We start from the raw sequence: 26,453 nt of genomic DNA, 5'->3' as shown, positions 1-26,453 counted from the left end.
TCAAAGTGTCCACGCCACAGACTGCTGACGGCCCAGAGGAGCTGTATGCTCAAGTGAAGAAGAAATGAGAGTTGTTTTGTTGTTTAAAGACAGATTACACTTTAGTGCAATTCATATAAACATAACTTTATTTTGTATTCATACATGCATTCATACAGGTTATTTTATGTCAGGAACAGATACTGAAGCCTTGATAGAACATTTTCACTGTTCACAGTTCAATGAAGAGAAGCTCAAAACTTCCTCATCCTGCAGCTTTTTTCATTTCTGTTATCAATATGTTACATGTGTGCTGACATAGCATAGCTGTTTTATTATTAGTCATGTAGATTTCAGATATAGATAAAAACTCCAAATAGGGAACAAGTCTAAAGAAATCCAGTGAACGTGACACCAGAAGCAGTTCAGCACACACAGCAGCAGCGTAGAACAAGATTAGATTGAACCATAAATTGTTTCTGTATCATTTTGTTTTGTGATATTTTAAATAGGCAAAAATAACTACTACCTTATCATGGTGGAGGGGTTTGTGTGTCCCAATCACCCCAGGAGCTCAGTTGTCGGGGGCTTTTATGCCCCTGGTAGGGTCTCCCATGGCAAACAGGTCCGGGGGGAGGGGCCAGACAAAGGGTAGCTCAGAAAACCCTAATGATGAATAAGACATATGGTTTTCTGTGTCCCTTGTCCGGACGCGGGTCACTGGGGCCCCCCCTGGAGCCAGGTCTGGGGGTGGGGCTCGGGGGCGAGCACCTGGTGGCCAGGCCTTCGCCCATGGGGCCCGGCCGGGCACAGCCCGAAGAGGGGGACCTTGGTGGTCCGACCCTCGGCTGCATAAGCTAGCTCTAGGAAAGTGGAACGTCACCTCTCTGGTGGGGAAGGAGCCTAAGACAGATTACACTTTAGAGTAATTTATATTAAACATCACTTTATTTTGTATTCATACATGCATTCATACAGGTTATTTTATGTCAGGAACAGATACTGAAGCCTTGATAGAACATTTTCACTGTTCACAGTTCAATGAAGAGAAGATCAAAACTTCCTCATCCTGCAGCTTTACATGTGTGCTGACATAGCATAGCTGTTCTATTATTAGTCATGTAAATTTCAGATAAAAACTCCAAATAGGGAACAAGTCTAAAGAAATACAGTGAACGTGACACCAGAAGCAGTTCAGCACACACACAGCAGCGTAGAACAAGATTAGATTGAACCATAAGTTGTTTCTGTATCATTTTGTTTTTTGATATTTTTAAAAGTGAAAAATCATTCTGTACACTTTGTGCTGGGTGTGTTTTGTTTTTAACCTCTCCTCTCTATTTTACCTTTAGTCACTTACATGAAGAAAATCATTTGAGTGTTTACTGCTATCTTTTCTACTGCTAACTTTTTAACTCACATTTCGACCCCTCTGTTTCTCTGGACCACAGAGCTGACCACCTGATGAGATGACTTGTTTGTAACAAGCTGTGAAGTATTTTAGGAAACAATGATCCTCTCTGCTCTGTCCATGTGCACTTTTACTAACTTTAAAAATAAAAAAAAATGTTGTATACTTACCCTAATAATTCTCATCATACATTTATTTGTATTTTGATAAGTTTACTGTTGAAAAGCTTTGCAGTTATGTTTGAATGGCATGTTGCAAAAACAGTAATCAAAAGGCTTTTTAAACAAGAGAAATATGTCATCACCAGAACTCCCTCTATTGAACACATCACTCCTGCCCTGCTGCAACTTCATTGGCTCCCTATCAAATCCTGAATTGACTTTTAGATTCTACTCCTCACGTTCAAGATCCTTCCCAACCTGGCACCATCATATCTCTCTGAACTTATTCACATCTACACACCTTCCCGAATTCTCCGATCCTCCTCTGCCAACCAGCTCTCTGCCCCGTCTGCTAACTTAACCACCATGGGGTCAAGAGCATTCAGCCGATCTGCCCCCCGCCTTTGGAAATCTCTCCCACCAGATATTCCCACTTCTGACTCTGTCTCCACCTTTAAATCCAGCTTGAAAACGCACCTATTCAGAGTGGCATACTCTGTCTCACACTAACTATGCAATCACATTCTTGTTTATTTATTGAACTAATGCACTTTGTAGTCACATTCATATTTATTCTTTATCTTTGCACTAAATGTCACCTGATTTATATTGTTTGATGTACTGTTGTTGTGTTATATGTGCCTTGTAAGTAGGGGTGGGACGATATGCTTTGGTGATGATTCGATTGTATCACGATTCTAATTAGCCGATTCGATTTGTATCATGATTCTCGATAATTGCGATTCTACAAATATTGCGATTCGATATAATCAATCATTGCAATTTTCTTTTCCTTCTTAAAAACCAAATAAGTTGAATTATACACTTCTAGAGATGATAAAGCATGAGACATTCCCATAAACAATGCACATCAGTCTGTGTCACTGTAATGAATTGTTCAGTAGATGAACCAATATGTTTTTAAATAACAAGTAAAGTGCTCTGACTGCTCAGTGCTCTCTGAAGTAGTATAATGTCTGATAGCTTTAAAAAAAAAAAAAAATAACATACACATGTATGCTACACTTAAATAGGTATTTTCTGTTGTTCAGTCAACCTGAGCTGTTGTAACAACAAATAAAAAATAATAATAATGGTTTATTTTCGTAGTTAACAGTTTTACTTTTTCCATCATTAGGCTTCCATACTAACTATGTGAGCTAGATTCCCCTGCTGCTCTCCTCCTCTCCCTAGCTGCTGCTGACTGTGAGATCTGAGCAGGTAGAAGCTGATAGTTGACTAACTATAACCAGGGAGCACACTGCAACAAGGTTAATGATCCACACAGTCACATTATATCATTGATATGACGCGCAAAAGCGATAGAAAACCGATCGTTTTTGGTGCGCGTGCATACGTGCGCATGCACGCTTCGTGCTGACCTCGGCAGGATGCAGTAGTTTTATGTAATGTGAACTGCTCCTACACTTTAGAAGATTTAGGTGCGATTAGTGTAATAAGCAGCAACACACACTATTAGGACGCTGTGCTCTCACATGCGCTGCATTGAGTCACACACACACACACACACACACACACACACACACTGAGACACGCACACGCGCGCAGTCACTCTCTAGTGCGCGCTCTTGCTTGGTCTCTCCAGATGATGGAGACTTACAAGACGTCCAGGAGAGTCGGGTTGTCTGCTTTTGTTATCCCCCTACTTCAGTATCTTATGAAGGGAGGGGGCAGGTTGTGTTATGAAGCCTACATCGAAGCCAAAAGCGAAAATATATGGTTAACTAGCTGCTAGCAACTTCTAATGAAATCAAGCAAGTGATTAACGTCAGGTTACTTCAAGCACAGTCATTTTTGCAGTGGTGCTGAGAAGGTAGTGCTGTAAGGTAATAAAATAAAACACTTGGCCAAAATAGAGCCTCTAAAATAGAAAAAAAATCGATTCTGGGGAGAAAATTCGATTTTTAAAATCATCCCATAAAAATTGCGATATGTACATGAATCGATTTTTCCCCCCACCCCTACTTGTAAAGTGTCCTTGAGTGCTTTGAAAGGTACCTTTTAAATAAAATGCATCATTATTATTATTATCTCAATGTCACTTTTAAACCGCATTTTGTAGTTTTAATCTAAATGTCTTGAACTGTGTTGCACATTGTTCATTCTATGTTATGCTGATGACACACATATGTACCTGCCCATTATATCCACACACCCTGCCTTTGCAATGTCAAGGACTGGATGTCAAACAATTTTCTTCAGCTGAACTCAAAACACAACAGAGATCCTTCCTTGTGTCTCAGCACATGGAAAAGCAAATTGTGCCATCTGCTGGTTCCCTAGTGGAACATTTCAAACCTGGCATTTTATTTGACAGTAATTTAAGCTTTAAGCAGCACACCAAAACACTTGTGCAGTCTTCTTTTTATGATATTATAAACATTTGAATCATCTTTATTTAATCTTTACTTTTAAAGACACATAGGCAATTTTACATGCTTTTATCTCATCATGTCTAGATTATTACAACAGCATTTTTACTTGTCTGAACCAAAAAATCTATTGATGGACTCCAGATTGAACAGAACTCAGCTGTCAGGCTTTTAACCAGAACAAAGAGATGTGATCACATCCCTCCTGGTTTAGCCTCTTTACACTGGCTCCCAGTATGTTTTATAATTCATTTTAAGATCCTACTGATCACTGTTAAGGTTCTTCACAGCCTCTCTCCCAGATATTTCTCTGACCTCTTAGTGCTGAATGTGTGAATACGTACACACGTCTTTTCTCTGTTCCAGAGTCCCAGCTGAAAAGTACAGGGGGTAGAATATTTGCTGTCAGAGCCCTGAAACTCAGTTCTAACAAAAAAATCTTCAATTCTGTCCCAGTGAGCACCAACGATGTGATATTCAGTGAGAGTTTGTTGTGTCAACCACCTAAAATACGGTTTCAACGTCAACTTGTCATAAAACATAAATTAGTTTCAACATTTTTGATCTTTTGTTGAGTTGTAGACTGAAAGAGAGACAGTATTGATTAGTGCGAAGGTATTTCTCCAAAGTCACATTGCACTTTTGAGTGAAATGTGATGCCAAGCAATTATAATGTTGAATGTTCAACATGTTAGTTTTGCCAATTAGCACTAAACACAAAGTACAGCTGAGGCTGATGGGAAAGTGATTAGTTCAGCAGGAATTTTGTCATAAACCAAAGTATTGGACAAATTACAATTTAGATGTGATGGTGACAATAGATGAAAAGTCAACAGATCACCAAAGTCAGTATGAATTCCTCTTCTGAGGACCATGAATATCTGTAAAGTTTTGTGTTCATCCATTTAGCATGTTGAGATATATGAGTTTGGACCAAAAATGGTGGACCATCTGACAAACACTGCCATCCATACAGTCAAACATCTCTATAAAAGAACAAAGAACGATTACAATTAAAACATTGAAATGATGAGTCAGCAGAAAATGTCTGTAGCTGTGTAGATGACTTAATGCTGATTTAATGTCATCCAGCACAATGTTGACTCTGTAAACATTATATTCTGAAATGATTCACAAAATAACTTGTAGAACTTATTCAAAGATAAACGTGTAATAACACAATAACACAACTAAAAACATGCACAGTGAAAAAAGTATTTTCATCACTGATTATCTCATTAATACATGAAGTAAATATATCATCTGTTAATTATTTATTTAAATTATTTTGTTTTTATTTTGTTTTTTGTGGGATAAGCAATAGATTAGCTGAAGAGGGATGGGGAGGGTGAAGACTGGCAGGGGTTGGTTTGGGAGGGAGGGTTTTTGACAATCTCTGTATTTTCCCTGTCACCAATATTGTGTAATGTCAATGTATCTGAAAAAAGTCAATAAAGATATTGTTCAAAAAAAAATCTAACTGTTAAATATTCATATCACTCAGGTCAGCTGATCTGCAGCAGCTTTAACACAAAACCAAATGGACTTGATCTTCAAACACAGGAAGTCGACTCAGTTTTAAACTGCAAACGCTAAAAGGAAGTTGGTTAGTTGGTCTGTTGCACGACAGCTCAGTTTAATAAACTGGACAATTTTCAAATGAGATCATCAGTTAAAGGATTTTACTGCTGCTCTGATTCTGAGGTGGACTCGTTGGGTAAGACCTTTAAGATTTTTAACCCAAATGTTTTATTTTGTTATTTTTCGTGAATTGAAGTGGAAAATATTTAATGTAATATTTTTGTGTGTTTTGTTTATTACTATCTAATTAAATAGAGGTTGCTGATCATTTTACCATTAACAGAGACCATAATCTCACTACTTTGATGTCAGTAATAATTTACATTATATATTATAGTCAATAATATAATACAATATATATATATATAATAACAATATATCAATATATTGAATGTGTGAGTTTGTGGATAATCTGGTTGAAAATAAATTGCATTAAGTTGCAAAAAACCATTACATGATTAAAAGAAAAAATAATAATTCCTGCATTGTTGTGTTTGTAAATCCAGGTGATGAGATTGATGGCAGTCCTGTCTACAAATATGTTGACAGTCAACATGTTACTGAGTGTCTTCTTTCTTCCAGGTGAGCTGTTTGTTCACTCACTTTTATTTGGAGACATTACTCAAATCATTTACAGTCTGAAACAAAGCAGAAAGATCAGCTACTTCTTACAACTGTTCACATCCTGACTGCAAAGTTCAATGTTTTATTTTAAAATTGTTACAAGACAGAAAAACATGCAACATACAGCTGCTGAAGTGTATTTATTGTATCATGAACCATCTCATCATGGAGATTTTTCTACTTTATGTTAATGATGATCTGATCTCACAGGTGCTTTGGATGCTTGTCCTGAAAAAATAGCCCTCTTCATCACTGCACCACTGAAGATGGAAGCACTGAGTGGATCTTGTTTGCAAATCCCGTGTAACTTTAGAGCAAAAGTAGCAAAAGAATTTGATAGAAGCAGAGAAATCTTTGGAGTATGGATTAAAAGTGATCTCAGTTTTTACACCTATCCAAACAATGTGATTTTCAACAGTAGTCAGACTGATAACACATATCCAATGAAAATTACTGGAAACCTGAAAGAGAAAAACTGCACCACTCTATTTTCCAATTTAACCACAACATATACAGACAAATACTTCTTCAGAATTGAGAACGGGCCATACAAGGCAACAGCTGTTTGTGATCCTCTTCATATAACAGTCACAGGTAAGATAGTTTAGTTGCAGATTTGGTCTGAACAGCAAACACCATGGTCCTAACCTTACTGTGATATTAAATATGTGATGAAGACTACAAAGTAAACTGTGTTGAAATGTGAGAAAAACCAGCCTGTGAACAAAGTCACTGGTTTGAATGTCCTGACTCACAGCTGAATAATACCTGAATATTTATTCATTTGAAAATAAACTTAATTGATATTTTCTGCACAACTATACAGTAGAAGTCCCCACATTTTTGTCATTTACTGTTGCTTGAAAAGGGAAATCAGTTAAGTTAATTTCATTGAAGGACAAAATTAGTCTTAGTTTGATTAAATTGCTGATTCTGACAGTCACTGTCTCAATGAATGTGGACAATACTCAATGTGCTTCATTTCAAATAGGTACAATTTAGGATGAAAGATTAAATTATTTTCATTTTAGCTGTAAAAAAATAACACTGTAATGTGGTGTAAAGTTGTTTTGATTTTAAACACAGATTCTCCTCCGAGCCCCACAATTGAAATCTCAGGTGAGCTGAAGGAGAAGGAGTCTGTCACTATAACCTGCTCAGCTTTCACTCCCTGTCCACACTCCCCTCCTAAACTCACCTGGAATCTCCAACAAGACGCTCACAACACAATAGAGGAGAACACAGATCGAACCTTTACCACTAAAATCCAGAAGACCATCACTCTGTCTGACAAGGACGATGGATACACCATCACCTGTTCTTCCATCTACTCTGTGAATGAAGGACACAATGTTAAGTCAGCAGAGGGAAAAGTGACTCTCAATGTTTCATGTAAGACAACCAGAGTTTGTTATTGGATCCTGTCAGCACATGATGATTCATGAGATATCAGCTGATTTTTAATAAATAAAAATAATCTATCACATTTTCCTCAGATGCTCCTAAAGACACCTCAGCAATGATCAGTCCATCAGGTTTGGTGTCACCAGGTAGCTGGGTGAACCTGACCTGCTCCAGCAGAGCCAAGCCTGCCGCCAACTTCACCTGGTTCAAGATCAACAAAGATGTTCACATGAAAGTATCTGAAGGAGACTTTTACAGCTTCAATGTGACAGATGGAGGAGTTTATTACTGTGTGGCCACAAATGATGTTGGTAATCAGTCGTCATCAGAGATCCATCTGACTATTAAAGGTAAATGCAGGACTGTAATGATCCAAGTTACTTTAATTGTTGAAAAGTGGGAAGTGAGCAAAGGCTCTAAGAACTTCATATGTCGTCACGTTTACATTGTTTTTTTTCCAAAAGCCCAGGGGGTAGATCTTGGAGGAATCATTGGGATCATCATACTCATCTGCCTGGTTGTCACTGTGTGGTGAGTATCACAAATTATAGCAGCTATCATGACTCAGTTTCAGGCTCTTTAATCTGAATAATCATAGTTCAGTTTCAATCTAGATTTTTCATTCATGTGGTTTTGTGTTATTGTACAGCACTCTCATGTTTCTCAAGTGGTTTAAATCGACACATCCACAACAGACTGAGGTAGGAAAATACTAAACATTACTGTACATTACTGCACTTTTTATAGTGAATGTTTTAAAAAGGTTCACAACATGAGTTCATCAAGATCATTTTACACATGTGAGTGGGGAACATAAGTAACTGTGTTAAATGTGAAGTAACACCACAAACTCAACAAGCTTCCTCTTTCCAGGCTGCTTTGGTGGAAGGTTTAACCCAAATGAGTCCACAATTTCTTGAAACAACATACAATGTTTCACTGCTGTGAAAACAGTTTATTGTGATCTTTACAGTCTATCAGGGGGAGCTGAGTGAGAGAAAGAGGTGACATTGAGAGGTTAAAGCTCCACCTGCTGCTTCTAACAACTGTTTTTTGGTTACTTTGTTTTGCAGAGTCAAACAGGTGAAGAAGAGCTAGCTAAAACAGAAGAAGAAGGGATCCATTATGGAGAGATCAACTTCTCCAAGCAGAGACCTGGACAGTCCTCTGACTCAGTGCAGGCCAGCAGAGAGCAGCAGGATATTGTGTATGAACAGGTCAAAGTGTCCACGCCACAGACTGCTGACGGCCCAGAGGAGCTGTATGCTCAAGTGAAGAAGAAATGAGAGTTGTTTTGTTGTTTAAAGACAGATTACACTTTAGAGTAATTTATATTAAACATGACTTTATTTTTTATTCATTCATGCATTCATACAGGTTATTTTATGTCAGGAACAGATACTGAAGCCTTGATAGAACATTTTCACTATTCACAGTTCAATGAAAAGAAGCTCAAAACTTCCTCATCCTGCAGCTTAACATGTGTGCTGACATAGCATAGCTGTTTTATTTTTAGTCATGTAAATTTCAGATACGATAAAAGCTCCGAATAGGGAACAAGTCTAAAGAAATGCAGTGAAGGTGACACCAGAAGCAGTTCAGCACACACAGCAGCAGCGTAGAACAAGATTAGATTGAACCATAAGTTGTTTCTGTGTCATTTTGTTTTGTGATATTTTAAAAAGTGAAAAATCATTCTGTACACTTTGTGCTGGATGTGTTTTGTTTTTAACCTCTCCTCTCTATTTTACCTTTAGTCACTTATATGAAGAATATCATTTGAGTGTTTTATTCATTTTTACTGCTACCTTTTCTACTGCTAACTTTTTAACTCACATTTCGACCCCTCTGTTTCTCTGGACCACAGAGCTGACCTCCTGATGAGATGACTTGTTTGTAACAAGCTGTGAAGTATTTTAGGAAACAATGATCCTCTCTGCTCTGTCCATGTGCACTTTTACAAACTTCTTTTTTCATGCTCTTAAAAATAAATGTTGTATATTTAAAATACCTTTTTTTTAAATCATTCCTTCTACATGATATATATTGTACAACCATTCTCATCATACATTTATTTGTGTTTTGATTAGTTTACATTAAAGATGACAAAACGGCTTTGTTTTCTGAATAAAAACACATTAATTCAACCACCTTCTAAAATTTGCAGTTAAATTTGTTGGTCCTAACATTTCACACATCAACATGTCTAATATTGTAAAATAGAAAATCATGTTCTTAAAATGAATTTATAATATCTTCCTTGGTGTATGTTAAACAAAGAGATTTTGGTTTTGCTGAAAACTAGTTTCATATGAAGGTAATTTAATGTTGAATTAATTATTACAGTGATTATGAAAATAACTTTCATATTTACCTTTAACTTAAACATCTCAGTACGTTAATCTACATACACTACAGAGCACATTCATTTAAAATTGAGACAAAGATTTTTTTTGTTAAAAATGACATCATCCTTTAAACAGACCAGGGTTTTTGTGCATGGTGGCTGTGATGCATATTTGAGTATGTAATCCACACCATCAATGTGCCAATGTGTACATAGATCAGGAGTGAAAATACAGCCAATGTGAATAACACCTGTGATCCATCTGCATTCAGACAGGATGGGACCAGTGTGAGGGCTGCTGCACAATCTTTATGTGCACACACTGACATGTTTTAAGAGCTGGATGTACACACTCCATGTCTCCACTTCTTCAGTCTGTGCTCACAGTTCTCTGTGTGACCACAAGAGGGCAGAGGACTGGGAAGAGCTACAGTGCTTGGTAAGAGAAGACTCCAGTGCAGAAAGCCGTGATAGTACCCAATCTGTGCCGGGTGCCTGATCTGTTCTGCCCATGCACAAAATGCTACAAAACACAAAATGCTACATGTCACCCCCCTAACCCTAACCATACCACTGCTCATAGGAAAAATCTAACTATATCTTGTACTGATGTTGTGTCGGTTACAATTGACACCTTAAAATCAAAACTAAAGTGATGTTAGAGGCACATGCTCAAACTTTGAGGAGTCTGTGTCCCTCTGGTTGCACTGCTTGCTCACTTTCATTTTCCCAGTCTTCCTGCATGCACTACCAGCTAGGTAACTACATCCTCTCTTCTCACTCTGTGCAGCAGCCACAGTTCAGCAGCCTTGCATGTTATCATGAATGGAGTCAAAGGTTCAACAGACATTGGCAGCCTACTTTTTAATCTTCAAGACTTGTGCAGAGGATACATGAGCATTAACTATACTAACAGTTAAATCACTTTGAGCAAATTGAGTTCAAACTGGGTAAATGGAGTCTGTAGCTTTGTAGATGACTCAATGCTGTTTTAATGTGTCATCCAGCACAATGATGACTCTGTAAACATTATATTTCAAAATAACTCACATAATATCTTGTGTAACTTATTCAATGATAAACTTGTAATAACACAAATAAACAAGTGAAACAAAAAAAGGATTTTCATCACTGAGATTATCTCATTAATACATGAAGTTAATATATATAAGTTATACATCTGTTCAAATGAATACATTATTTTAGTGATTTATACAATTGTTTCTACATAATAGTGAATATAAACCTGCATTGAGCTGCTCATATACTGTAAACTGGTTAAAATTCTCACAGGATGTGAGCAGTAAAGGTGAGAACTGTTTCTAATTGTTAAATATTCATATGATTCAGGTCAGCTGATCTACAGCAGCTTGACCACAAAACCAGATGGACTTGATCTGTAGGTCTTCAAACACGGGAAGTCAACTCATTTTTAAACTGCAAACGCTAAAAGGAAGTTGGTTAGTTGGTCTGTTGCACGACAGCTCAGTTTAATAAACTGGACAATTTTCACATGAGATCATCAGTTAACGGATTTTACTGCTGCTCTGATTCTGAGGTGGACTTGTTGGGTAAGACCTTCTTAGCCTTTTACCCCAGCAAATATTTATCATTTTGTTATTCTTCGTGAATTGAAGTGGAAAATATTTCTTGTAATATTTGAGTGTGTTTTGCTTAGTGTCTTATTAAATAGAGGTTGCTGATCATTTTACCATTAATAGAGACCATATTCTCACTACTTTGATGTCAGTAATAATTTACATTAAAGCTGCAAGCAGCGATGAATGGGCCCTCACTCTCCCCCACGCATGTCGGGCTGCGGCTCAGTCGGAGGGCGCACGCGTAGACGCCTTCATACGCAGGCTTTTATTTGACGTTGCATGAAGTGGTGAAATATCACTTCCTGTGTTCTTTATGTGGAGCTAGAAAACAGCCACAAAGTAACACACACAGCCACTAATCATAAGTCATGTTGTAGTGTACGATGTGGAGAACACATCCTGTAAATTTCATATAAATCGGATAATGTTTGTCATATGAGGCTGACTTCCTGTGTCCAGTAGGTGGCGCTGTGTATTTGACACAGTATTGATGCATAGATGTGTTCAGGGCAGGACCCTGTACATGTGTGATCAATTTGGGGTAGATGGGACAATGTCTGTAGGAGTTATAAGGACTTCCTTCTTTATGGCGAAGCATCAAAATTGTCCGCACAGCCACGGCCAACAGGAAGAAGTCATAAAAAACATTCTAATAACTGGTCTTATGTCTCAGCTGAGTCAATTTCATGTGTAAATACTTAAGATTATGGGAGTAATTAGTCAAAGACTGAAGCAAGTGACTTCCTGTTGCCAGTAGGTGGCGCAATGACTGTCACTAAATATGAGACTGTAGCCTACATGTGTTGAGACCAGGATGCTGAACAAGCATATGAAATTTGGAAAAGCTCAGACCATGTGGAGTCAAGTTATGAGGGTTTGAAATTTCATGGCGAGACATCGAAATTGGCTGTGTTGCCACGGCAATCAGGAATGATGGGGGTAAAAGCTTTTGATTACTTTTCATCTCCAATGTCTCAAGATGTTTCTGAGCGAATTTGAAATGGATGGGATGAAATCTCTAGGAGTAGTTCGTTACAATATGAGGCCTGGAAATGACCAAAAAACTCACCAAAATTAAGCATTTTCCCCAAGATGGCCGACTTCCTGTTGGACTTTTTGTGTGTCTGGAGATGATACGTAAACCTACCGAATTTCATTCTTCTATGTCAGTTGGGAAAGCTGAGGTTCAATTTTGGAATATTCAAGGGGGCGCTATTGAGCCGTTTCGTTACGCCCATCCCATTGAAATATATAGGATGTTAAATGAACCCACTCCAGACGTGTGTGTTGAGTTTTGTTACCGTGGAGGTATCCTTTGACCCTGATAACTGTAATCGTATTTCATGGCATTGAATGTGTTGTCATGGCAACAGTATTTGATGATGGGTCATGAGTTGCAGAATGTAGCATCACCAAGGTCTTATGTCTCAGCTGAGTCCATTTCAGGTGTAAATACTTAAGATTATGGGAGTAATTAGTGAAAGAAGGAAGCAAGTGACTTCCTGTTGCCAGTAGGTGGCGCTATGACTGTCACTAAATATGAGACTGTACATGTGTTCAGACCAGGACGCTGAACAAGCATCTGAAATTTGGAAAAGCTCAGACCATGTGGAGTCAAGTTATGAGGGTTTGAAATTTCAGGGTGAGACATCGAAAATTCGCCACGTCACCACGGCAACTAGGAATGACGGACAAAAAAGTTTTTGATCACTTTTCATCTCCAATGTCTCAAAGTGATTTTGTGTGAATTTGAAGTGGATGGGATGAAATCTCTAGGACTAGTTCGTTCAAATATGATGGCAAAATCGGCATTAAAATCAATAACTTGATTCAAAATGGCCGACTTCCTGTTAGAGTGACGTCATGGGTACCCCAGACTTTTTGGTGCGTCTTGACATGATGAACATGTGTACCGAGTTTCGTTTGTCTATGTCAATCTGTGGCGAGGGGCTCAATTTTTTTCATTTGCCAAGGGGCACGTTTAGGGGGTCAAAAGGCCGTTACTTTGTCAGAAGAAAAATAAAAATAAAGAGAAGAATCCTGGCAATTACAATCGGGCTTCACACTGGTCAGCGCTCGGGCCCTAATTATATATTATAGTCAATAATGTAGTTCTGAAGATTTACATCTCTGGTTTGAATGTGTGAGTTTGTGGATAATCTGGTTGAAAATAAATTGCATTAAGTTGCAAAAAACCATAACATGATTAAAAGAAAAAATAATAAATCCTGCATTGTTGTGTTTGTAAATCCAGGTGATGAGATTGATGGCAGTCCTGTCTACAAATATGTTGACAGTCAACATGTTACTGAGTGTCTTCTTTCTTCCAGGTGAGCTGTTTGTTCACTCACTTTTATTTGGAGACATTACTCAAATCATTTACAGTCTGAAACAAAGCAGAAAGATCAGCTACTTCTTACAACTGTTCACATCCTGACTGCAAAGTTCAATGTTTTATTTTAAAATTGTTACAAGACAGAAAAACATGCAACATACAGCTGCTGAAGTGTATTTATTGTATCATGAACCATCTCATCATGGAGATTTTTCTACTTTATGTTAATGATGATCTGATCTCACAGGTGCTTTGGATGCTTGTTCTGAAAAATCACACCTCTTCATCACTGCACCACTGAAGATGGAAGCACTGAGTGGATCTTGTTTGCAAATCCCGTGTAACTTTAGTGTTAGAGTAGCAACACAATTTGATGGAAGCAGAGAAACCTTTGCAGTGTGGATGAAAAGGGATCACAAATTTAAAACCTATCCAAACAATGTGATTTTCAACAGTAGTCAGACTGTTAACACCTATCCAATGAAAATTACTGGAAACCTGAAAGAGAAAAACTGCACCACTCTATTTTCCAATTTAACCACAACATATACAGACATATACTACTTCAGAGTTGAGAACAGGCCATTCAAGCAGACAGCTGTTTGTGATCCTCTTCATATAACAGTCACAGGTAAGATAGTTTTGTTTTTTCAGTCATATTGTTGTTTAGAATAAAAAGGAAATCAGCAGCAGCTTTGGTCTGAACAGCAAACACCATGGTCCTAACCTTACTGTGATATTAAATATGTGATGAAGACAACAAAGTAAACTCAGTTGTGTGGAAATGTGAGATAAACCAGGCTGATAATAGATAGTCACTAGTTTGAATGTCCTGACTCACAGCTGAATAATACCTGAACATTTATCAATTTGAAAATAAACTTTATTAATGTTGTCCGCACAACTCTACAGTGAGAGTCACAAAATGTTTGTGATCTACTGTTTTTGCTTGAAAAAGGAAATCTGTGAAGTTATTTTCATTCCTCCATATTCACTGAAGGACCAAATTAGTTGTAGTTTACTTAAATTGATAATTCTGAAAATCTCTGTCTCAATGAATGTTCTCAATACTCAATATGGTTTTTACCAATGGATAAAAAGTAGGGTGAAATGTTACATTTTTTCAGTATAGCTATAAAATAAGTAACACTGATGTATAGTGTAAAGTGTGTGTTTGATTTTATACCATAGATTCTCCTCCGAGCCCCAGAATTGAAATCTCAGGTGAGCTGAAGGAGAAGGAGTCTGTCACTATAACCTGCTCAGCTTTCACTCCCTGTCCACACTCCCCTCCTAAACTCACCTGGAATCTCCAACAAGACGCTCACAACACAATAGAGGAGAACACAGATCGAACCTTTACCACTAAAATCCAGAAGACCATCACTCTGTCTGACAAGCACGATGGATACACCATCACCTGTTCTTCCATCTACTCTGTGAATGAAGGACACAATGTTAAGTCAGCAGAGGGAAAAGTGACTCTCAATGTTTCATGTAAGACAACCAGAGTTTGTTATTGGATCCTGTCAGCACATGATGATTCATGAGATATCAGCTGATTTTTAATGAATAACAATAATCTGTCACATTTTCCTCAGATGCTCCTAAAGACACCTCAGCAATGATCAGTCCATCAGGTTTGGTGTCACCAGGTAGCTGGGTGAACCTGACCTGCTCCAGCAGAGCCAAGCCTGCCGCCAACTTCACCTGGTTCAAGATCAACAAAGATGGACTCATGAAAGTATCTGAAGGAGACTTTTACAGCTTCAATGTGACAGATTTACTAGATGTTTATTACTGTGTGGCCTCAAATGATGTTGGTAATCAGTCGTCATCACAGATCCATCTGACTATTAAAGGTAAATACAGGACTGTACTGAATCCAGTCTAATGTGGGACTCCAGAAGTGGGTGCACAACATCACCTGTTATGAGATGCTCTGTGAATGAAGGAAACAATTTCAAGGCAATAGATGAATAACTGATTGTCAATGCTGATCTGTTCTTGATCATGAAACCTTATCAACCTAAGTGTGATTTTACAGCAGAGCCTGACTTCTGATCTTGTGTTAGGAGAGCCAAGAGAATTTTGCTACAAAGATTAATAAGGTGTCACATTGTTGGTTCAACCTTTATGATATTAAAATGTAGAGAAAATTCATATTCCAAACATTGTGGTTTACACAGAACGTTTCCTTTCAAACAGTCTTCTTTTACAATAATATATTCTTCTTCCAGACTCAGGAATGATGGTTTGTGATGTTTTAGAAACATAACATTTTACATTAAAGAGAAGGTGACCATGTGTTGTGTTACAGGTCATGAGAAATTGGTTGATGTCTACATTATAGTGAAGGCTGTGGGAATTGTAATGCTTGTCAGTACAATGGTCATCTTTGAGTGGTGAGTCCAACTTTTTGATCATTTGCAACTACAGATAAATTGATATGATTTTAAATGTGGTTTGGATGTTTGAGATAGATCATTATTATCACAGCAGGAACTAAAATGAAACTTTCTCCCTTTGTTTTCCAGTTGGTTTAGAACAAGACGCTCCACCAAACCAGTGAAGGTAATAAAAATTAAAAATCTTGAAATCTTTCATTTTAAAAATCCACCATGAAATGTTCCCAATCGACTGACCCACAGCTACAGTATGTTGCTTTCTGATCTACTCAGTAATCATTGTTTATATCTTATCCTGTCCTACTTCTGAATACAAGTGTTGTTTTATTGAACCATTATACTAACTCACAGATGTTATCATGCTAACATACTAAATTATATCTTAACGTTATACCTTCTAAACATCTGCATCGTTACTTTGAAAAGTCACTTTGTGCTGTACAGTGAATAAAACTCTCAGCAGCAGTAAATTCATTACAGATAACTAACACCCCACTGTCTCTGTGCTGTTTCATTTCCACAGGACACAGCAGAAAATGTCAACAGGGTGTTTGAGTTGTCATCATGAGCCACAAGGAGAGGATGACAACATGTTCACTATCAGTGGAATTACATGATATCCATTATTGTCTATTCTGTATATGCTTATTCCTTATTTACATTTGTTAGTGTGCCATTTACAAGAAGGCAGATCACTGCTTCCTCCAGGTAGATGTTTAATGTTGTTAGTTTGTATAAGTGTGGAAAGATGAACAGGATGACCCAAGACTTCATCAGCATGTTGCAGTATTTTTGTTTCCTTTTTTTACATTTCTTCTTTCTTCTTTTGAAAGTCAACATGACAACATCCTCTTTAGTAATGTTGGACTGAGTCATGGCAACAATGTTTTTCCTTTTGTTTTTAAGATATTGAAAAAAAAGAACAAAGAATATTAAGCATGTAAATAATACATTATTAATGAAATGAAATGAAAAACTGTTAAAATATTCATTTTCAGATTTCTTGCCAGGAAGCTTTTCATGCAGTGTTTAATATAAAAACCTTTTTATCACTTATTCTATCATTTGTGTTACATGTTTAAAGAAATTGGTATTTACAGTGCAAAAAAACAAAAATGGGATATATCTTATACATATGCATAATAAAGAACATTAAGCACACTGATTTGTAATGAGTTGTGTGAATGTTTTTTGTTTTTTTTGTTTTATTTTACAGTGAATCATTTGAAGTCTTAAGTTTTTCCCAGCATCTGACTTCCTTCCTCACAGGACGTCAGTTGCTACATTATTCTTTTGAGTTCTGTCACAATTAAGTAATTGCCTCACTAATATTACTTCAAAATCATGTTTTTCTCATTGTTTAGAGGTGAGTTTGGTTTTTAATGGCACCTTGTACTTCTGGACCTTAGTGCAGTCTTTGACACAATTGATCACAGTATCCTCTTCAACACACTGAGGCATGGGTGGGGTACCTGGTTCAGCAATTCATCTTGCCTGTCAAATGAGAGGTTCTGTGTCTCTATGAACAGCGATGCCTCTTCATTTTCTCATATAAAGTATGGTGTATATACATGCTTCTCCTTGGCCCATTATTAAGAAACATGGTGTTGAACCTTTATGAGCTGGGTACTATAGCAGTTATCATGACTCAGTTTCAGGCACTTTAATCTGAATAATCATAGTTCAGTTTCAATCTAGATTTTACATTTATGTGTTTTTTGTTTTTTGTACAGCACTCTCATGTTTCTCAAGTGGTTTAAGTCGACACATCCACAACAGACTGAGGTAGGAAAATACTAAACATTACTTTACATTACTGCACTTTTTACAGTGAATGTTTTAAAAAGGTTCACAACACGAGTTCATCAAGATCATTTCACACATCTGAGTGGGGAACATAAGTAACTGTGTTAAATGAGAAGTAACACCACAAACTCAACAAGCTTCCTTTTTCCAGGCTGCTTTGGTGAAAGTTTTCTGTCCTCACTCTCGGGTATCTGGACGAGGTTAGACAGATAGCGTACAAAAACTCAGCCAAACCGTCTTCAGTTGTATGGTTTTTTACTGATGTTGTTTCTGTAAAACTGAACAGTACAGAACAGAATTTAATTACATGCAATACATGAATATACATAAAACACTGACATTGTAAACACTTTTACAACAATACTTACGGACAAATCTACTCCAAGGCTGAATGCAAAGGAAAACACTGCTCACTGTAAGGCTGCTAGGCTTCTAGGCTGCTATCTTCTAGCTTTTATCTGTAGCACATGGAGAAGGGAAAATGAGAGTAATACCAAAAGTCGCCACTAGATGGCCACAAGGTCAGGGGCTCAGCACAGAAAGGTTTAACCCAAATGAGTCCACAATTTCTTGAAACAACATACAATGTTTCACTGCTGTGAAAACAGTTTATTCTGATCTTTACAGTCTATCAGGGGGAGCTGAGTGACAGAAATAGGTGACATTGACAGGTTAAACCTGCTGCTTCTAACAACAGTTTTTTTGGTTACTTTGTTTTGCAGAGTCAAACAGGTGAAGAAGAGCTAGCTAAAACAGAAGAAGAAGGGATCCATTATGGAGAGATCAACTTTTTAGAACATTTTCACTGTTCACAGTTCAATGAAGAGAAGCTCAAAACTAACTCATCCTGCAGCTTTTTTCATTTCTGTTATCAATATGTTACATGTGTGCTGACATAGCATAGCTGTTTTATTATTAGTCATGTAGATTTCAGATATAGATAAAAACTCCAAATAGGGAACAAGTCTAAAGAAATACAGTGAAAGTGACACCAGAAGCAGTTCAGCACACACAGCAGCGTAGAACAAGATTAGATTGAACCATAAGTTGTTTCTGTGTCATTTTGTTTTGTGATATTTTTAAAAGTGAAAAATCATTCTGTACACTTTGTGCTGGATGTGTTTTGTTTTTAACCTCTCCTCTCTATTTTACCTTTTGTCACTTATATGAAGAATATCATTTGAGTGTTTTATTCCTTTTTACTGCTACCTTTTCTACTGCTAACTTTTTAACTCACATTTCGACCCCTCTGTTTCTCTGGACCACAGAGCTGACCACCTGATGAGATCACTTGTTTGTAACCAGGTGTGAAGTATTTTAGGACACAATGATCCTCTCTGCTCTGTCCATGTGCACTTTTACAAACTTCTTTTTGAAAAATAAATGTTGGATACTTACCCTACCCATTCTCATCATACATTTATTTGTATTTTGATAAGTTTACTGTTGAAAAGCTTTGCAGTTATGTTTGAATGGCATGTTGCAAAAACAGTAATCAAAACGCTGTTTAAACGAGAAAAATATATCATCACCAGAACTCCCTCTATTGAACACATCACTCCTGCCCTGCTGCAACTTCATTGGCTCCCTATCAAATCCTGCATTGACTTTTAGATTCTACTCCTCACGTTCAAGATCCTTCCCAACCTGGCACCATCATATCTCTCTGAACTTATTCACATCTACACACCTTCTCGAACTCTCCGATCCTCCTCTGCCAACCAGCTCTCTGCCCCGTCTGCTAACTTAACCACCATGGGGTCAAGAGCATTCAGCCGATCTGCCCCCGGCCTTTGGAAATCTCTCCCACCAGACATTCACACTTCTGACTCTGTCTCCACCTTTAAAATCTATTTATAATTAAACTGTGTTGCACACTGTTCGTTCCATGTTATGCTGATGACACACATATGTACCTGCCCATTATATCCACACACCCTGCCTTTGCAATGTCAAAGACTGGATGTCAAACAATTTTCTTCAGCTGAACTCAAACTAAACAGAGATCCTTCATTGTGTCTCAGCACATGGAAAAGCAAATTGTGCCATCTGCTGGTCCCTAGTGGAACATTTCAAACCTGGCATTTTATTTGACAGTAATTTAAGCTTTAAGCAGTACACCAAAACACTTGTGCATTCTTCTTTTTTATCATCTTATAAACATTTGAAACATCTTTATTTAATCTTTACTTTTAAAGACACATAGGCAATTTTACATGCTTTTATCTCATCATGTCTAGATTATTACAACAGCATTTTTACTTGTCTCAACCAAAAATCTATTGATGGACTCCAGATTGAACAGAACTCAGCTGTCAGGCTTTTAACCAGAACAAAGAGATGTGATCACATCCCTCCTGGTTTAGCCTCTTTACACTGGCTCCCAGTATGTTTTACAATTCATTTTAAGATCCTACTGATCACTGTTATGGTTCTTCACAGCCTCTCTCCCAGATATTTCTCTGGCCTCTTAGTGCTGAATGTGTGAATACATACTTTGAGATCCTCTGTGGAGGTCTTTTCTCTGTTCCAGAGTCCCAGTTGAAAACTAGAGGGGACAGAGTATTTGCTGTCAGAACCCTGAAACTCAATCAGGTCAGCTGACTCAGTGATCTCTTTTAAGTCCCTTCTTAAATCATACTTTTATCAAAGAGTCTTTCCTGGTATTATTTGAGTTTTAATTTTCCTTGAATTGCTTTTATCTCCTTTAAATATGTTTTGTCTATTCTTGCCTTTCTCCTATATTGAATTGTTTTTTATTGATCAAATTGTTATTAATTCTTTTTTAAAGCCTAATCATTTTGTGAAGTTCCCATGTTGAGTCCCTCTGTAGATCAATACATCACAGTGAAGGAGCTGCTCTGTTATGTTCAAAACTCTGACCCAGAAAGAAGTCATCTGAAAGTGATTTAGCACCATGTTCTCTGCCAGATAGGAGAGGGGCGACTGTCATCCATATTTGAGTCTGGACCAGAATGGTGGACTGGCAGACAAACAATGCCATCCATACAGTCAAATATATTCATAAAAGAACAGAGAATGATTAAAATGGTGACTCTGTAAATTATATTTTGAAATAACTCACAAAATAACTTGTGGAAATTATTCAATGATAAAATTGTAATAACACAAATAAACAAGTGAAATGAAAAAGCATTTTCATCACAGATTATCTCATTAATACATGAAGTTAATATATCGTCTGTTCAAATGAATACATTATTTTAGTGATTTATATAATTGATTCTATATAATAGTGAATATTGAGCTGGTTAAAATTCTCGCAGGATGTGAGCAGTAAAGGTGAGAGCTGTTTATAATTGTCAAATATTCATATCATTCAGGTCAGCTGATCTACACCAGCTTTACCACAAAACCAAATGGACTTGATCTGTAGGTCGCGGGAAGTCGCCTCAGTTTTAAACTGCAAAAGCCAAAAAGGGAAGTTGGTTAGTTTGGTTAGTATTGTCAACTCAGCTTAAATTACGAGTTTCACATGAAATCAGTCAAAGGATCTTACTACTGCTCTGATTCTGATGTGGACATGTTTGGTAAAACCTTTAAGCTTTTTAAGCCAATTTTTTTTATTTTATTGTTTTGTTATTCCTTCTGAAACGAAGAGGACAATATTTGATATAATGTCTTATTTTTTCTTCTTTAGTTAATTAATATTTAATAAATTAGAGGTTACTGCAACATTTTACCATTAACAGATACCATAATGTCACAACTTTGGTATCAGTTATATTTTACATTAAATATTGTAATTCATAATGTAGTTCTGCAGATTTACATCTCTGGACTCATTGTTTGAATTTGTGGTTTAAAGTGACTTCTATGATGATGAATAATCATAAAGTAAATAATACATTAATAATTAAATTAAAAACTGTTAAAATATGAACTTTCAGATATCTTGCCATGAAGCTCATCATGCAGTCTTTAGCAGAAAAACATTTTTATAACTTCTCTATCATTTGTGTTACATGTTTACACAGAGGCTTAAAAGAGCTACTGATGATGTCATTGTTAATGACATTTACAGCACAAAAAAACCCCATTATCTTGTCAGTGGATCAACTGTGTCAATAATATGATTTATGCCATGTATCTTATACATATATATAATAAAGAAGATTAAGCATAGTCTTTTAATGAGATGTGTTTAATTTTTAATTTTTAATTTTTTTAATTTTTTTTTTTTACAATGAATCATTTGAAGACTGAAGTTTCCATCTGATTTCCTTCCTCACAGCACGTCAGCTATATTTAAAGTGTTTGTGTGCAATGTTTTAGCCTCTGAGGTCACATGATATCTAGAAGCCTGTTAACCAAAAAGGTGAACTCAGAGAGGTTTAGCTGAAGACGTGTGACAGACCAGACATGAAATACAAATATGTCCCAAAGTGACCATCTTTCACTCATTCATATGTTTATCAGTCATTAATAAAAGCCTCATGGATCAACAGAGTTTTTTTCAATACCAGATACTGAACACTACAAGCAGGGCACTCAATGCCTGTGAAGATCTCAGTCATCCAGGTGATGCTATAATTCAAAATTGTTGAGTCAAGAGCAACTGGACTTGTACATTCTCATAGAAACAAAAGGCTTCATCAGTTGTTAGAGTTTGCAGAACTTCAGTTCTTCAATGTTTTGTTTGAAGGAGGTTAAAGTTAAAAAAGGTGATACAATACTGAAATGTACAATACAGGATGATGTCTTGAACATGTTTCAAACTATTCATACTGCATTCATAAGGTCTAAAATGGACTGAACAGGTTGTGAGTGAGTAAATGTAAAAAAAGAAAAGAAAAAAAGAAAGAAAGAAAAAAGAAAAATATATATAATTGAAAAAAAATCCTGTTAACAATCCACATGAACTTTTAATTATAATAACTATTAATCATTTTTAATCTAAGTGTCTGCACAACTGACGATTCATATAGGCTATACAAATTGAAATAGATCAGTGTGGAAAATATATATAAATGACTTGCTTGTGTCTTACATTACTGTAACAGAACATTCTTGAAATTAGCAAGAAATAGAAATAAAATCCATAATTCATATTCACATTCAGTCACTGGGGGTCACTGTCAGACACAACACAGAGAGCTGCTGATGCATCTGGAGGTGAAGTCAGAGCTTCTCTGTTGTGTGACAGCAATAAAGTCAGTTCATGTATTCATGTTCAAATGAATACATGATAGTGAATATAGACCTGCAGTGAGCTGCTCATATCCTGTGAGCTGGCCTGGATCAAATTCTCACAGGATGTGAGCAGTAAAAGTGAGAACTGTTTATACACGTATATATTCTCAAAATTGTATTGATCAATCTCATTGTACCTGGCCAAAGGTGATTACTGATGTGTATAAATAGAAAATAAAAAGAGGAATGTGTGTGAAAACAAAATGATTCCAACTTTATGGGCGACCATGTAATTGTCAAATATTCATATCATTTAGGTCAGCTGAACTACAACAGCTTTACCACAAAACTAAATGGACATGATATGTAGGTCTTCAAACACAGGAAGTTGACTCAGTTTTAAATTGCAAAAGCTAAAAAGAGAAGTTTGCTTTGTTGGTCTGTTGTACGACAGCTCAGCTTGACTTGAAATCACCAGTCAAAGGATTTTACTGCTGCTCTAATTCTGATGTGGACTTCTCAGGTAAGACCTTAACTTTTAACCCCAAAGGTTAATATTTGATATACCATAGAATAATTATATATGGTCATTACAGCATTTCTAAAACATCAAATCTAAATGTGTCTTCGGCACCCATTATCTGTAAATAGCAAGAATATCTGTCAAATTCAGTTAAAATTCTGACATTTCCACATCATCTTTTTCAGCGGACACACCTCAAAGTCCTTCATCACGTTTCTTATAGTGTGCAGATATACAGACTGTGCTATGGTCTTAGGCCACCATTAGATTTGTTGATTTAGCAATGCTATAATGACCATATATGATTATTTCTCAGTCTCTTTAATAGAATACAACCAGAAAAGACAGGAAATGTGTATGCAGTATTAAAAAAAAAGAAGAAAAAATAGAACAGAAAATACTTGGCTAAAGCAGCAGGTATTTAGTGTGACCTCCTCTTACATTTGAGGAAAAGCAGGAACCTGGCTCTCTTTAACCTAAATGGAATGGAACTTTAATTAAAAAAAACCATAACATGATTAAAAGAAAAAAATCATAAATCCTGCATTGTTGTGTTTGTAAATCCAGGTGATGAGATTGATGGCAGTCCTGTCTACAAATATGTTGACAGTCAACATGTTACTGAGTGTCTTCTTTCTTCCAGGTGAGCTGTTTGTTCACTCACTTTTATTTGGAGACATTACTCAAATCATTTACAGTCTGAAACAAAGCAGAAAGATCAGCTACTTCTTACAACTGTTCACATCCTGACTGCAAAGTTAAATGTTTTATTTTAAAATTGTTACAAGACAGAAAAACATGCAACATACAGCTGCTGAAGTGTATTTATTGTATCATGAACCATCTCATCATGGAGATTTTTCTACTTTATGTTAATGATGATCTGATCTCACAGGTGCTTTGGCTGCTTGTTCCTTACATTCAGACCTCTTCATCACTGCACCACTGAAGATGGAAGCACTGAGTGGATCTTGTTTGCAAATCCCGTGTAACTTTAGTGTTAGAGTAGCAACAGAATTTGATGGAAGCAGACAAACCTTTGGAGTGTGGATTAAAAATAACCCATATTTTAAACAAAATTCAAAAAATGTGATTTTCAACAGTAGTCAGACTGTTAACACATATCCAATGAACATTACTGGAAACCTGAAAGAGAAAAACTGCACCACTCTATTTTCCAATTTAATCACAACATATACAGACATATACTACTTCAGAATTGAGAACTGGCCATACATGGCAACAGCTGTTTGTGATCCTCTTCATATAACAGTCACAGGTAAGATAGTTTTGTTTTTTCACTCATATCGTTGTTTAAAATAAAAAAAAAACAGATAGTCACTGGTTTGAATGTCCTGACTCAAAACTGAATAATACCTGAATATTTATTAATCTGAAAAAGGAAATCTGTGAAGCTATTTTCACTTCTACATATCCATGGATGGTCAAAATTAGTCTTAGTTTGCTTAAATTGCTGATCTGACAGTGACTGTCTCAATGAATGTTCACAATACTCAATGAGCTCTTTAACAATGGATTCAAAATGATGATGTAATGTTAATTTTTTCCAGTTTAGCTGTAAAATAAGTAACACTGATGTATAGTATAAAGTGTGGGTTTGATTTTAAACCACAGATTCTCCTCCAAGTCCCACAATTGAAATCTCAGGTGAGCTGAAGGAGAAGGAGTCTGTCACTATAACCTGCTCAGCTTTCACTCCCTGTCCACACTCCCCTCCTAAACTCACCTGGAATCTCCAACAAGACGCTCACAACACAATAGAGGAGAACACAGATCGAACCTTTACCACTAAAATCCAGAAGACCATCACTCTGTCTGACAAGCACGATGGATACACCATCACCTGTTCTTCCATCTACTCTGTGAATGAAGGACACAATAAGTCAGCAGAGGGAAAAGAGACTCTCAATGTTTCATGTAAGACAACCAGAGTTTGTTATTGGATCATGTCAGCACATGATGATTCATGAGATATCAGCTGATTTTTAATGAATAAAAATAATCTATCACCTTTTCCTCAGATGCTCCTAAAGACACCTCGGCAATGATCAGTCCATCAGGTTTGGTGTCACCAGGTAGCTGGGTGAACCTGACCTGCTCCAGCAGAGCCAAGCCTGCCGCCAACTTCATCTGGTTCAAGATCAACAAAGATGGACTCATGAAAGTATCTGAAGGAGACTTTTACAGTTTCAATGTGACAGATTTACTAGAAGTTTATTACTGTGTGGCCACAAATGATGTTGGTAATCAGTCGTCATCAAAGATCCATCTGACTATTAAAGGTAAATGCAGGACTGTACTCATCCAAGTTACTTTAATTGATGAAAAGTGGGAATTTAGCAAAGGCTCCAACAACTTCATATGTCGTCACGTTAATACTTTTTCTTTTTGTTCTATAAGCAAAACCACAGTGGGCAGTTCTTGGAGGAATCATTGGGATCATCATACTCATCTGCCTGGTTGTCACTGTGTGGTGAGTATCACAAATTATAGCAGCTACCATGACTCAGTTTCAGGTTCATTAATTCCAGCAAAGTTTGTAGTCTGTTGCTTCTTCTTTACATGTCTGACCAATCACACCTAAAGTTGTATTTATATATTTTGTACAGCACTCTCATGTTTCTCAAGTGGTTTAAGTCGACACATCCACAACAGACTGAGGTAGGAAAATAATAAACAGTACTATACAGCATTGATGCACTGTT

General features: G+C 36.8%; 3 protein-coding genes across 3 annotated transcripts in view; all 3 read left to right on the top strand.

Annotated features, from left to right (window-relative positions):
- LOC128382343 (sialoadhesin-like) overlaps positions 1 to 26,453 on the top strand; it is a 33,673-nt gene that overhangs the window by 5,961 nt on the left and 1,259 nt on the right. Inside the window, exons 6-9 of the mRNA XM_053342342.1 lie at positions 7,236 to 7,541; positions 7,646 to 7,903; positions 26,149 to 26,221; positions 26,358 to 26,409. Coding sequence (XP_053198317.1) covers positions 7,236 to 7,541; positions 7,646 to 7,903; positions 26,149 to 26,221; positions 26,358 to 26,409 — 689 coding nt within the window. The remainder of the gene's footprint in view (positions 1 to 7,235; positions 7,542 to 7,645; positions 7,904 to 26,148; positions 26,222 to 26,357; positions 26,410 to 26,453) is intronic.
- On the top strand, positions 13,759 to 15,386 carry LOC128382200 (myelin-associated glycoprotein-like). Its single transcript, XM_053342190.1, has 3 exons — positions 13,759 to 13,831; positions 14,084 to 14,467; positions 15,028 to 15,386. The coding sequence occupies exons 1-3, from the start codon at positions 13,759 to 13,761 to the stop codon at positions 15,384 to 15,386; spliced, it is 816 nt and encodes a 271-aa protein (XP_053198165.1).
- On the top strand, positions 24,298 to 25,718 carry LOC128382199 (myelin-associated glycoprotein-like). Its single transcript, XM_053342189.1, has 3 exons — positions 24,298 to 24,370; positions 24,623 to 25,006; positions 25,363 to 25,718. The coding sequence occupies exons 1-3, from the start codon at positions 24,298 to 24,300 to the stop codon at positions 25,716 to 25,718; spliced, it is 813 nt and encodes a 270-aa protein (XP_053198164.1).

The sequence above is a fragment of the Scomber japonicus genome, chromosome 21, assembly GCF_027409825.1.
Source record: "Scomber japonicus isolate fScoJap1 chromosome 21, fScoJap1.pri, whole genome shotgun sequence".
NCBI lineage: Eukaryota > Metazoa > Chordata > Actinopteri > Scombriformes > Scombridae > Scomber > Scomber japonicus.
The sequence above is the reverse complement of the archived record's forward strand: the minus strand, read 5'-3'. Positions and strand labels throughout refer to the sequence as shown.